The following is a 13,166-nucleotide window of genomic DNA, read 5'->3' as shown; positions in this document are numbered from 1 at the left end:
TTTTTCTGCCTTGGGTTTGGGGGGGGGCATCATTTGAATAAAGCTGAGTGTGCAAGTGGTTTATCTGTGCTTCTATTTTAATGATCACAATTTTGACTCTCTTTGCTTGCACGTAATTCTCTAATTATCATGGGTATCCTCGTTTTTAAGGAATAAACAATCACCATCTGTCATGTTTTTGTGCAGATTATGAAACGATATGAACCAGGGAGCGTAAAGCTGGAGATATAATTCGAGAATGTGTGGAAACTGGGCCAGTGAATAGCGTTTGTCAAGCAAAAAAAAAAAAACAGCAGGGTGCAGAGGGACTCTCAGGCAATAGGACGTCATGTCTCCGCCCACTTTATACATATTCATGAGCCAAGCGCCCCTGCGTGCCCTTGCGCGATGACGCAACGCGACAACTGCGGGTCCCGATTGCTGCAGCCGCTTGTCAGTGTGACGAAGATTGGCACTCAGGTAAGCTGTCACTCAAAATCCCTCTTTTTCCGTTCCCTATCAATCAAACAATCTGGGCCGCACGCAAAAATGCCCCGGGGCGAGGAGCACGGACCTAGTCAGGGTAGCGGAGGGTGTTTTAAGAAGGGTGGCAGAAGCAGCACAGCTACGGGGGAAAAAAACTATACAAGGGAGGGGGGTAAAAATATGTCGGCATTTTGGGGGCAGAGGAGGATTGTGGAAAAGCAAAGGGCGAGAGCTAGAAACGAGGCCCGACAGCTGTAACGTTAGCGTGTAGGGGAGGGGAAGGAGAGGGCAGCTGTCCCCGCATGAGTGATTGACTGATGGGGGAAGGATTTGAGGATCAACCGGGCTAGCCTGGTGTGCAGTCTATGCTTAGTATTGTTGCAGTCGAATTACTATACACAGCTGACAAGACATACATATTAATTTACAATGTTAATTGTTAACGCTGAAGCGAGCGGTGGTGTCTTATTTCGACAAAAGCTCCATTCGTATCAATTCGCAGCAGGGTCTCTTTTTTTGTACCTGGCTAGCTAGATTAGCTTGTTTTTGGCAGTGATTCCCCTCGCTAAATATGGCGCTTTGCATTTTGGCTATACAGTACGAGCATGAATAACACTTTAAAGTTAACAGTTAGCTACCTTGCTAATGTTAGCTCGGCCGAACGATTGCCTTAGGTTAACCACAGATTGGGTGCGCAAGCTAACGCTAAATGTATAAATGTAGCTAAATATCGAGGGAAAACAAGGTTTGTTTTAACTGAGGTACTGAGTTTACGAACAATGTTGTCCCAGTTAAAGGATAGTCGGCCAATGTTAGCCCAAAAGATTTGTTAAACTTTTATCTTCCCTTGCCGCCTCGATCGGTGTCTGGAGCTAACGCAGGCTAAAAAGCTATGTCGTGGTGGGTGTGTTAACAGCGGTTGAAGGGTAACGCTAACATAAGCTCACTATTATCATTATAACATACCTTAGGTTCTCAATGTCAGTCTCCTGTCGTTTTTAAGAGTGGCCCATATAAGCTATATGGAACTAAATTAGTAAACCCTGACCAAATGATTCTTGTCCGAGTTTTGTTTTGAGGGTCCCACTATGTTACCTTGATTTGCCCAGATGTGTATGCATTTACGGCATGTAACTTTTAATATTTGTAATATATTTCTATTGTTGTCTTCGTCTTGTTGTAATGTTAGTATATATTTGTTAATAAGAATGTAGACTTAAAACTTTAGACCCATCTACTATAAAGTTATTAACAATTTGGAAATTAGCTTATTCTCTCTAATGTAAACATACCAACCCAGTAAACAAAGCTAGTAACGTTAATAACCTTTTATTCTCACGTCAAAACTGTCAAATTATTTAAAAGTCTTGTGACTGCAGGCAGTCTAATTGAAACTATGTGCACTGTGTAGGTCGGCCACCTATCCCTTCTCTCTATAATGCCCCAGTGTTTGCAGCGTCTGCAGTGAACGTGATGGCAGCCCAGTCGGTTTCCATAGACAAGTACCCAAAGGGCGAGCAGCAGGTGGGTGAGAGGGAAACATTTGGTTTGGGAAATGGAGGCCTTCACAACCTGCCCCTACTGGGCGACCTGCACTTTTTTTGTGCTTGTTTGCTAAGTAAAAAGGATAGTGTATTTAGTCTGCCTGGATAGCCAAACAAAGGGAAGATTTTCTCAATGTAACACTAGAACACAAACGACATTAATGCTGTTACTTCAGTGTGAGTGATGCGTTGGTGATGAACTTGTCTGTCTGTGGCAGACCACGACAAAAATAATCACTATATGGGAGACAGTGATGTATTATAAATCTGTAATTGTTCCCAGCATTTTTATGTTTGTGCTTATGTCAATTGCTTACAAAAACATATACTATACAAGGGCCAAGTTTGGGGGTGTTGAGACCTGAGAACAATCTGTGACTAATGACAAGTTGTACACCCCAAGCAACTCCTTATTTTTAGGCTATGTGGTCTCCCATCACATCATTGGAATTTGATTTATGCTGACAGGCATTCTATGTTGTTGGTAGACAGACATGGTGTGAAAATGTGTGACAGTAAAGGAGAAGAAACTTGTCTCCTGAGTAATGAGTCTGCTTCCAGTGGATCTTTGCAGAAACATTATAGTGTGTCTTATTTGCATCAGGTGAAGGCATAGGTTAGGGATTGCATTCTCATTTGCCTTTAGGTTATAACACCAGATTTAGTCATTTTTAGGTCTTCACTGAGATTATAAAGTAGCACTTTCTGGTTGCAGTCTAGTCGCCGCATGCCTCCAAAGTTATGTCAAGAGACTAGAGGGTATGAGAATTCAGATGCATATTTAAGTGAATGTCTCCACCACAGAGGCATAAGTCATTTTCCAGTCAAAAGTATAATAAATGCCCTTAAGTGCCAGCAGACTGATAAATTCTCTCCCAAATGAGGGAGCTCATGACACTATCTTGTTGATCAAAGCAAACAAGTCTTCATTCTCCTAGCTCCTATCCTGGCTTTATCCTCATGACGTTGCAAAGGCTGTTTGAAGCAAGGCTGGGTATTATGTTTTGCCGTCTAGCTACACTAGGTCTTCAAATGATGTCTTTGTATTTCTCATTCTCTGCCTTTCTCTTCATCTTTCCCATCAACTTCTGTCTGCCTTTCTCACATTTGTTTTCCCTCTCACTGCAGATGCAAGGTGTAGTGAAAGTAGACAGCGATTCGGAGCAGAAGTTTATTGAGGGGACATTGGCAGAGGTGCCCAGCCCAGCACCCACAGAGCCACAGACACCCATGGACGCAGACAAAGCATCCATTTATCGGTAGAGATACTTCTGTATATTTGTTGTTGAGAGAATGAGAGAAACTTAAAAACAGACAGAGGCTTTGTCGTTTTCATTTAAAACACCCTTCTACTCCTAAATCTGTCTTCTTCAGCTGGGAAACTAAACTGTGACTTGGAAGCATCACATGCTATCTATGAAATCCTACCCTCTATTCATGTGACTTTCTTATTGCTCTTTGGGATTTGAAATTGTGGCAGAGTGTGTTAACAACTGCTGCTTATTTGTGTATTTTATCTTTGTTGTTGTCTGAACTTGTGCAAATTTTTGTAGCATTTTGATCCCACATATTCACACATATGACACAATTTTTTTTCTTTGAGTTTTCATAATCATGTTTTTTTTAACCAGAGAAGGTGTCAAAAAAGGCGAGAAATAAAGGTGTAGCTCAGCAACGTGTGTGTGTGCGTGTGTGTGCGTGTGCGTGCGTGCGTCTGCATGCCTTTCACAGGCATCCCCTGTTCCCTCTATTGGCCCTGTTGTTTGAGAAGTGTGAACAGTCTACACTGAGCTCTGAATGCATCACCTCAGCAAGCTTTGATGTGGACATTGAGAACTTTGTCCGCAATCAGGAGAAGGAGGGGAAACCATTCTTCAGTGAAGACCCTGAACTTGACAACCTGGTGAGGCATCACTAACTGAGGTCTGAAAGTTTTGAAATTTCGGGTTGTTGTTTTGCTTTTATGCTTCCCTCAAACGCTACAATTACTGTACAATGAACTACAAATTGAGTTTGCATTGTGATGCAGTCTGCAGCATATATGGAGTTGTTCAAATAGAACAGCTTCCTGTAACAAGGACTAGGTGCACTACAAAGTGGGAGAGACAAACGTTGTGGCCCACAGCTTCATCTTCACACCAACAGCAATTTTGATGTTGGTTTTAAAGTAGTTTGAGTCAGACCTGGGTAACAGAGTCAAGTTTCTCTGTTAATTATTCTGCATCTGTTGAACCCTCAGCTCCTACTTTATATCTAGGTAATATTTACTTGTAGAGCTAATAAGCAAATGACAAAACGATGGTTTTAGTTTTGATATATGACAAAATGAATAACAAAGGTTACACACATATTTACTTGTCTTTAGCCTTTGACCTCCGCAGCATGGTGACATGCTGTCCTGTCAAATCCTTTTGTTTTCCATCAATTAGAATTCATTACCTTGTAAGAATGACTTTATATCACATTTTGTGTCATTGCACTGGCAAATTTGGCTTTGTGTTTTAACTCAGGTATTTGAGTGCAACATGGGAGACTGCTTCATCTAAACCTGACCTCTGAGGGTGCAAGTGTCCCTTAGCTGGCCAAGATTGACACAAATACCAACACAACCTGGCATAGCTATGTTTTAGATTTTTGCGTATACATGTATGTTTGGTGTTTTAGCTTTTGCTCTTGATGGTCAAATCACTGTCTAATTCATCTACTATATGCTCTGGTTGACCAGTAAACATCCAAAAGAATTAGTACCTAAATGTTCAGTTTGCTTCACAGGGAGGTGTAAAACAAGGTGAGTACAGATACTTCAATATAATCAGATGCAAATACAAGCAATACTACATCCAAAATGTAACAAAATTCTGAAAAGAAGTAGGATAGAAGTGGACGAGATGCAAAATGGAACAGCTACATCATTTGTCTGAATGCTTAGTCATAAGATTTATAAGAGGAAAAATGGAAGCACATTTCAGACTGTGAGAGACTATGGTGCATTGCCATAAACCTTGTGTGTTTTCTTTCTGTAGATGGTGAAAGCCATCCAGGTGCTGCGAATCCATCTGCTGGAGTTGGAGAAGGTGAGTGATCTGTGTAAAGACTTCTGCAGCCGCTACATCGCCTGCCTCAAGACTAAGATGAACAGTGAGACCCTTCTGAGTGGAGAGCCGGGAAGCCCATATTCCCCTGTACAAGGCCAGGCTCAAAGCTTTTCACCCACCAAGACTCAGGTATGTGCAAAAGTGACCTGTAGGCATCATTGCAAAACAAATTTAGGTCAAGAATCAGATACCACAAATAGCTGTACTGTGCATGCTGTTGTATATTAGCAAATTAAAAAAGTAAAGTAAGGTTACAAAACCTATCAATGTTAAAAACTCGTACATATGACTCAGGCCTATTATGTATGCATGCTCTGTTACACAGACCCCCAGTTCCATCTCGGGGACCATCAGCCCCCAAGGTCAAATTGTAGTGCCAGCATCAGCCCTGCAGCAAGGAAATGTTACTGTGACAGCTGTCAACCCAACCCAGGTGGTCGCAGGTATGTCGCCATGGCATACAACCCCTTCCTCAGGTACTGTACTGTTGTGACTGCAGCTGAGATATTGTCATGCATCAATGTGAAGCGTCTCATTGTTGCAGCCAGCACTTTAACACTTTTCAGCTCTGCAGTTTATCATAATCTGAATTTATGTACATGTGTTGATTCAGGTGGCACAGTGTACCAGCCAGTCACAGTCGTCACTCCTCAGGGCCAGGTGGTAACACAGGCTCTTTCTCCTGGGACAATACGCGTCCAAAACAATCAGGTAGTATAACTTGTTGTCTGTCCTGTATACATTTATCCCACTGATTTAGTATAGTATTCTCGTCCTTGCTGGAAGGCAGGTTCTGTGGTCCTGAGTGAGGCACATAGACTTGCTGATGTCATCTGTTATTGCCCGTTTGTGACTGTGATGGTGGTCTGTTGTCTAAGTCGGTGGCTTAGACAGCATGGAGGCGTGACAGGAGCCCATAACAGAAATTTTTACTGGTATTCACTGGTGTAAATTTCCAATGTTTCAGTCTGCATATAAGTATCTTCTCAAAAGCTTTTAATCGGTTAAAATCTTGTTGCTAGATATGCTTAACATGTACAAAATGCTTGCATTAAGCAGTTTTACAAAGTGGCCTCAGTGTCTCTGCTTTAAAATTGTAAACAGATAATTTGTAGTTTACTGAAATTAACAGTGTTATAGATAACCATTTTATAGGTGTGAATGCTTTGATTACATTTCTTGATTACTCTTTAAGTCTGCATATCTTTTGTGATGACATCTCGTGATTCATAACAAGCAAATAGAAAATGCATTTCATGATTTTATATACTCTGAATTAGATGGGGAAAATAACTTGTTATTGTTCTGAACAAATCTATTCTGGTACTCAAGCATTACATGTTGAATGTTTTCAAAATGTGTTTTATTGACAATCTCAAAATACACTTGACATTTATGGGATATGATTACTCAACTGCAGTTGACTTAAGAATGCATGTCTTCGTTTTTGTCAGATGTTATGTTTGTTGATAAGAGTAAACTTTGGAGGGATTTTTGCGATTGCTGTGTTCACTCATTAATGCAAATGATTTGAACTTTTGACGTGAAGTCCATATTCACACTGTAATTTTAACACTTTGTTCCTGTTGATGAATTTAGAGAAAGATGGCTAATTGGACATCTGTGTTCTCAGCTTCAGCTGCAGTTTCACCAGGACTTGAACCTCTTTAATCATGATGACAGCTCAACCAAGAACAAGCGGGGTGTTCTACCCAAACATGCCACCAATGTCATGCGTTCGTGGCTCTTTCAGCACATTGGGGTGAGTTTGGGGGCATCACATCTTCTCCATGTGTATCACCCTTTTTAAAAAAGACTACTGATGCATTTTTTTCCTGTTCTCTGATGCAGCATCCCTATCCTACAGAAGATGAAAAGAAACAGATTGCCACTCAGACAAACCTGACACTTCTGCAGGTCAACAACTGGTGAGTTTCCAAGTGGCCCACTAGGCACTGCCCCATACCAATTAACTACACCATCTTAAGTTTATTATCCCCCACCTCCACGAAGTGGAAAAGGGGGATATAGGTTTGGCCTCCGTCCATCCGTCCGTCCGTGCGTCCGTCCGAGATGAAGGGGACAGCTTTTCTTGGAAACTATTACAGCTAGGATTACGAAATTTAGTGTGTAGCTTCACACCATGGACACCTTGATCAAGTTCGAAAATGAGACCTGTGCGATAATATTTAACAGACTTATGGCCCTTTATCACTGTTTTGGATATAAACTCGTAGACATCACATGTGGCGGGGGATATTGATGACCATGTCATGCACTGTTTTCCAAACGCTACTGCTTCGCCATACTTTCACCTACAGACTTCATTTTAGTCTTAAAAAAAGCCCCAACTCTCTTCTTTTCAGGCATGTACATATTGTGATGGTGGGATTTATGGTTTTCCATGCAGGAGCCTCCAAAAACCCCTAGGTTGAGCAAAAAATCCAATGTTAGAGCATGTGCTCCTCTGGTACAAGTGTGTGGAGAGGGACAAACTCTGTCCAGTTTTTTTTTTTTAACTTCAATCGCCATCCTGACCAAACAGTACATACTACAAGAACAATCCTTTCACAGACTATAGTAAAGACTCTCTACATTCATATGAGTCCGACATTGTTCACCTGGCACATTGTTACGTCACGCGCCAGCCCTTAATTGACGTGGGAACCTGAATCGCCCTCCATAAGGCTCAATGCAAATTTAGGCCTTGTGCTGCTTCACATACAGTGATTTTAAAACTGCCGTTTCTCGGTCATTTTTCACTCTACAGCAACATTAAACATACCGACCTCTTCCGTGACTCATCCTGCCACTCACCATCCGGTTACTTTTGAGCTAGCATTCACAGTTAGCCCGTAATTAGCGACAGAATGCGACTGCAGCTGACAAGCTGTAAACTGCTGCAGGGGCGGCACTAGGTTTTCAGGACAGGGGGGGCTTAGCCCCCAGGAGATGCTCACTATGTGAGTGAACATTTAATTTTACAGCTAACAATTTAGTATGTAGCCTCACATCATGGACACCTTGATCAAGTTCGAAAATGAGACCTGTGCGATAATATTTAACAGAGTTATGGCCCTTTATCACTATTTTGGATATAGACTCATAGACATCACATGTGGCGGGGGATATTGATGACCATGTCATCTTGTTTACAGTAACGTTGGTGATGCCATTAACTTTTTTAACTATTGTAGAAATATAATTGGTCAGTCACTTATTTGCATTCCATACCAACAGGCCCAAAGTGAGTAAACTTTACCTTATGTCAACTTAGTGTATCATTTTGTAGGCTGAAAGAAAATAAAAGTAAAGCTTTTTTTTAGTGAATACCAGCACATACATCCTTTCCAAATATCTTCTGTAATTTAACACGAACAACAAATGTGTGGTTCAGATCTTGGTGTCTTGGAGAACAGCTTTCTGACTAGACCAGGGGTCGGCAACCCGCGGCTCCGGAGCCGCATGCGGCTCTTTCATCCCTCTGTTGTGGCTCCCTGTAGCTTTGGAAAATAAATAATCAGCAGGCTATTTAATTAAAATTTGTTTTATTTTAGATTGTTAATTTTTTAAATTTAATTGTAAATTTGAAGATTATGGTGATCTTGTAGCATCAAAATAAAACGTCTTAATTTTTGTCTGTCAAAATACGCGTTCCAGCCTGTGATGTAATGAGTGTTTTGTGTAGAAGAACTCCATAACCCAGCATGCCACGGGGGCAGAACCAGGAAGTCGCCGGACATTGATTCACGTGTAGATCAGCTGGATGTAAGAGACACGCGAGTATATATTAAGTATTGTTGTGGTCATAATAAAAGTTAAAAGATCAGCAAGCATGCCTCGCTCAGTATCTACTCTTTCATATGTCAGGTTAATACGACGTTACTCGCGAGAGCACGGATCGATGTCACGTCCAGCATCCAGGCAGCAGGTCGGAGAGTCAGAGGAGTGTCGTCTTTGAAAATAGGGCAGCGACTTACTGGAGAAAAGTTATTAGCTTAAGATAAATAGATTTTACAAGTTAAATAGACATTCATTTGCAAATTATTGATTTCCCGCTAACATTACGTACCATATGAGGTCCAGGAGCAAAAATGACATTAACCAAGTAAGATAAATATAGAACACAATTAAAAAAATGAATTGATCTAATTAGAGGCTTTGTAATTAATCACGACTGATTAACAAGGGCATAGAGGTAAAAAAGTGATATATATACAGTGTTGTCTTCATTTTAAATGCCAAAAGGATTTTGCGGCTCCCGGTGTTTCTTTTCTGTGAGAAACTGGTCGAAATGGCTCTTTGAGTGTTAAAGGTTGCCGACCCCTGGACTAGACCCACAGTTTCAATTAAATCGCAGTGAAATGTATTTTATCACAAGACACATTCAGGATTTTGTTGCTTTTTAGCTACCTTTTTATTTATCTGTTTCAGACTGAAAGAAACAAGTTTGTTGCCTGAATCTAGGAGTTTGGGGTAAAGATAGTCAGCACAAATTCCAACCAGTACCGGAAAGAGAAAACCAACCTGCATCATCTTGTGTCTCCAGGTTTATAAATGCACGGAGACGGATCTTGCAGCCCATGTTGGATGCCAGCTCCTCTGAGACACCCAAAGCCAAGAAGAAAACGCCTCAAAACAGGCCACTGCAGCGCTTTTGGCCGGACTCCATCGCAGCAGGCGGAGGGAGCCAGCAGCAAGTTACCATGCCAGATGGTATGCAGCAGAAAACCTCATCTACAATTAAAACCGATTAATTAAACCCAATGAGTCACATAGTAAGGCAGCTATTTCTCTGTGGGCATGTTTTTAGATGCAAGGGAGAGAAAGGAGTGAAAACTAATTAAAGGAGAACAATTAATTAGTGACAGCAACAAATGTTCTTTCCTGAGCTATTTTTTATCACAGTCTCACCAAATATTTAGACAATCAAATTCTGGTCTACGGAAGTCCCAACATGGGAACCACATCTCACAAATTTAAAACCGGTTTTGTTCTGCACACTGGTCATCCAGGATATCTGCAGGTCTTTAAAAGCATTGAACTAAAAACATGATTTCTAAAACAGGACTCAGTTTTGGGGTCACAGTTCAATGTCTTTTCAGGACAGCAAAGAAAGGAGAAGAAATGCTTTAACTGCCATTTATTTTGGAAAAAATAAAACATTGAAAAGTGTGTTATTGGCCAGCTATGTGTCAGTTGAAGCAAGTGTAAAATGAATGAAATACAGATGTTCTTTAAGACTGGTACGTCATATTCCGAATTGACCTAAAAGAACTATTAAAGCCAGCAGTACAATTTGAGCTTTAGAAGTCTGCAAAGTAAAGCTATCTTTCTCTCTTTTGTAGACACACAGCCATTTGGTTTGAATCAACTTTATTAGAATTGTCACTGGACAGAATCATCTTGGGCTTCATGTTTACACATGGTGGCTGTTGATTGACCCACATAGTATTAGCAGAGAAGTTACAGATTCTGGCTGCATGAAAGCTAGTAATAAATGTTTACGAAAATTTGCATATTGAATGCTCAATTTAATGGCTAAGCTAGAACATTTTGGGTGAAACCTCTAGAATGTTCAGTTTTAGACTGAAATAGGAATAGACTTCTGCTACTGTTACAGATAGTACCAAACTGAGCAATTACCAACTTAACACCCTGTCCTGATTGATTTGTGGCTAATACATGTAGATCCCTATTTAGAGATGTATCATTTCTAAAAGTATTATATATTGTCTCACCTACCCTTCTTTTTGTTGGATCATTAAGTTTTGGAATACTCCTGCCAAATGACAGAACTGTCCTGCTTAATTCTGCAAACAGGTTGCATAAAACTAACATGTCTAACTAGCCAGTGATTGAACCTGTCTATTAGTCAGAGTAGCACTGTAAACTACTTCTAAACTGTTAAAACCTGCCTGTTAAAACAGTAAAGCGATCAAAGGAACAGCAAACAAGCAATGTGTAGTCCAGAACAGTATTGATGAAAGGTTGCACCTTCTAATTGCAGTTTTTAAATAGTAATTCTCTCTAGTCATTTCCTTATTTTCAGGTACAATGGTGACCATGAACGTTGAGGGCCTGCAGAGCCTGACATCAGACGGCGCCACGCTGGCAGTACAGCAGGTTATGCTGGGAGGCCACAGTGAAGATGAATCAGGGGACAGTGGAGATGAGGATGATGACACAGATATGGCTGGGCTGGGCCTGGACAACAGCGACTCGTTGCAGTAGAGGACACAATCCCTCACACACTGATCTACACATTCACAAGACATGCATAAATAGGTCTACAGAACACAGGTGCAGGAGGTTTACATAGAGCACAAAAGCACAGGACCTGCCGGAAAATGGTCCTAAACTCTTCCAACCCTTCATCCTGCTGAACTGCTGTATGCTTTGTGTGTGTGTGTGTGTGTGTGTGTGTGTGTGTGTGTGTGTGTGTGTGTGTGTGTGTGTGTGTGTGTGTGTGTGTGTGTGTGTGTGTGTGTGTGTGTGTGTGTGTGTGTGTGTGTGTGTGTGTGTGTGTGTGTGTGTGTGTGTGTGTGTGTACATCAGGAGTTTCATTTCAGAGACCGTTTATTTTCCCATTAAATTTAGTTGAGTGCACTTTTTTGTATATTTAAGCTCAAAAAGATTAAATCAAACGGAAAAAATAAGTGTTAAAAACACATAAGGCAAATTTTTATGCCGTCTTAGTAAATCTTGATTGACTTTATTTTTCCTTCCTTTCTTTTTTTTTGCCGCTGTACCTTTTCCCCAGTTGAATTATAATTTTGGATGCCAACACAGGTTGTATCTGTAAGGGTTTGTCTTCACTTTTTGCATGCTTGTGTTTTGAGTAAATGTACACACTCTTACAATTTATTCCATGGCTCTCCAACAGGCTCCCACCGGCCAAACAGAGAACAAGTGGAAAGATTGAAAAGAAAAAAAGAGGAGAAATGCTTATTTTTATATACAGACATGAAATTTGTGTGTTTTGTTTCATTTTTGTGTTCACTTGTTTTGTAAGGAATATTAATGTACAGATATTAATGTACAGATTCATAATTGAAGCTAGCAACCCTGTTTTTCAGGGTTATGTGAAGTTTTCTAAATAACATAAAAAGGAATTGAATGCTCATGAAAATTGCTATTCAAATTGGTTTTAACTTACAATACTAACAAGGCCTTATCTGTTCTTTTCTAGAGATTTCTAGCTAAGAAGCACATAAAGAAAATCCGACCCTTGGAGAAATTGGTCAAAAAGACACTAAACTACGCAACACTTTTGTGCTCTGTAAAGCATTGTTAATACTTTTATTTTGTGTACTGCAATACCCCAGTTGTCTGAAGATGTTATCTTACACAGTAATGTGACTGCAGTGCTTCAGCATTTTAGAAATATACAGTTCAAGTTTTACTCACATTGTGTATACCATACATCTTTTAATCATTTTTACAATAGTTGCGTAGGCACCACTTTCTCAAATCCACAATTCAGAACACTATGCTAAATCACATGGTCCTGAGATGGAAAGCCCTGGTAGGGCAGTTCCTCAGTGAGATATGTAATCTATCATCAAGAGGCAGTGTATGTTTTGCTCACATTCAACTTTTATTTATGTACATGTATATGCTACTGCATTGAAAACAGAGAGCAGTTGGAAAGCTAGTCCTTGTTTATAGCCTGCCTGAAGGAATGAGAGTAAGCGCTGTACCCTCTGTTGGCCCCCCTGCCACTACAGACGATGTAGTGAAAAATCTGAAATCTCATTAGCAAAATGTTGATATTACTGCACAAATTGGGGTGCCTCTTCTTTAGATAACTGTAATAATGTACTGTACAACAGTTTTCTGTTAATAGATGCAGTAATCTTTTTTTCTATCCTTGTAAAGTTGAGACCCGGTTGATTTAATATGGCCTGAGGGTTTAGTGACTCTGGGTGGGCCTTTGTTGAGCTCTCGGTTCTTCACTTGTGTCTGTCTTGCTTTATATGAAGCGTTGTTCACTTTTCTCTTGTTTGTTTTGCCTTAGAGCTTTCTATTTTGGAATAAATGATGCCCAACTCTCTATTGC

The 13,166-nt window shown here is 40.5% G+C and overlaps 1 protein-coding gene across 7 annotated transcripts; it reads left to right on the top strand.

Annotated features, from left to right (window-relative positions):
• Positions 1–337: 337 nt before the first annotated feature.
• On the top strand, positions 338–13,160 carry pknox1.1 (pbx/knotted 1 homeobox 1.1). 7 transcript variants are annotated; one of them, XM_022219855.2, is made up of 11 exons: positions 338–459; positions 1,877–1,989; positions 3,138–3,268; positions 3,741–3,912; positions 5,033–5,233; positions 5,430–5,580; positions 5,718–5,815; positions 6,738–6,866; positions 6,956–7,032; positions 9,654–9,820; positions 11,157–13,160. In XM_022219855.2, exons 2-11 carry the CDS (start codon positions 1,939–1,941, stop codon positions 11,336–11,338), a joined length of 1,359 nt encoding a protein of 452 aa, XP_022075547.1. In that variant the 5' UTR covers positions 338–459; positions 1,877–1,938; the 3' UTR covers positions 11,339–13,160. The 7 variants fall into 7 exon arrangements, with proteins under 7 accessions (XP_022075547.1, XP_022075548.1, XP_022075546.1 ...); XM_022219856.2 differs by lacking the exon at positions 338–459 and adding an exon at positions 466–819; XM_022219854.2 differs by lacking the exon at positions 338–459 and adding an exon at positions 466–1,365.
• The last annotated feature ends 6 nt before the right edge of the window (positions 13,161–13,166 follow it).

Source organism: Acanthochromis polyacanthus, chromosome 14, assembly GCF_021347895.1.
Source record: "Acanthochromis polyacanthus isolate Apoly-LR-REF ecotype Palm Island chromosome 14, KAUST_Apoly_ChrSc, whole genome shotgun sequence".
Lineage (NCBI taxonomy): Eukaryota > Metazoa > Chordata > Actinopteri > Pomacentridae > Acanthochromis > Acanthochromis polyacanthus.
This window is presented reverse-complemented; position numbering and strand designations above follow the sequence as displayed.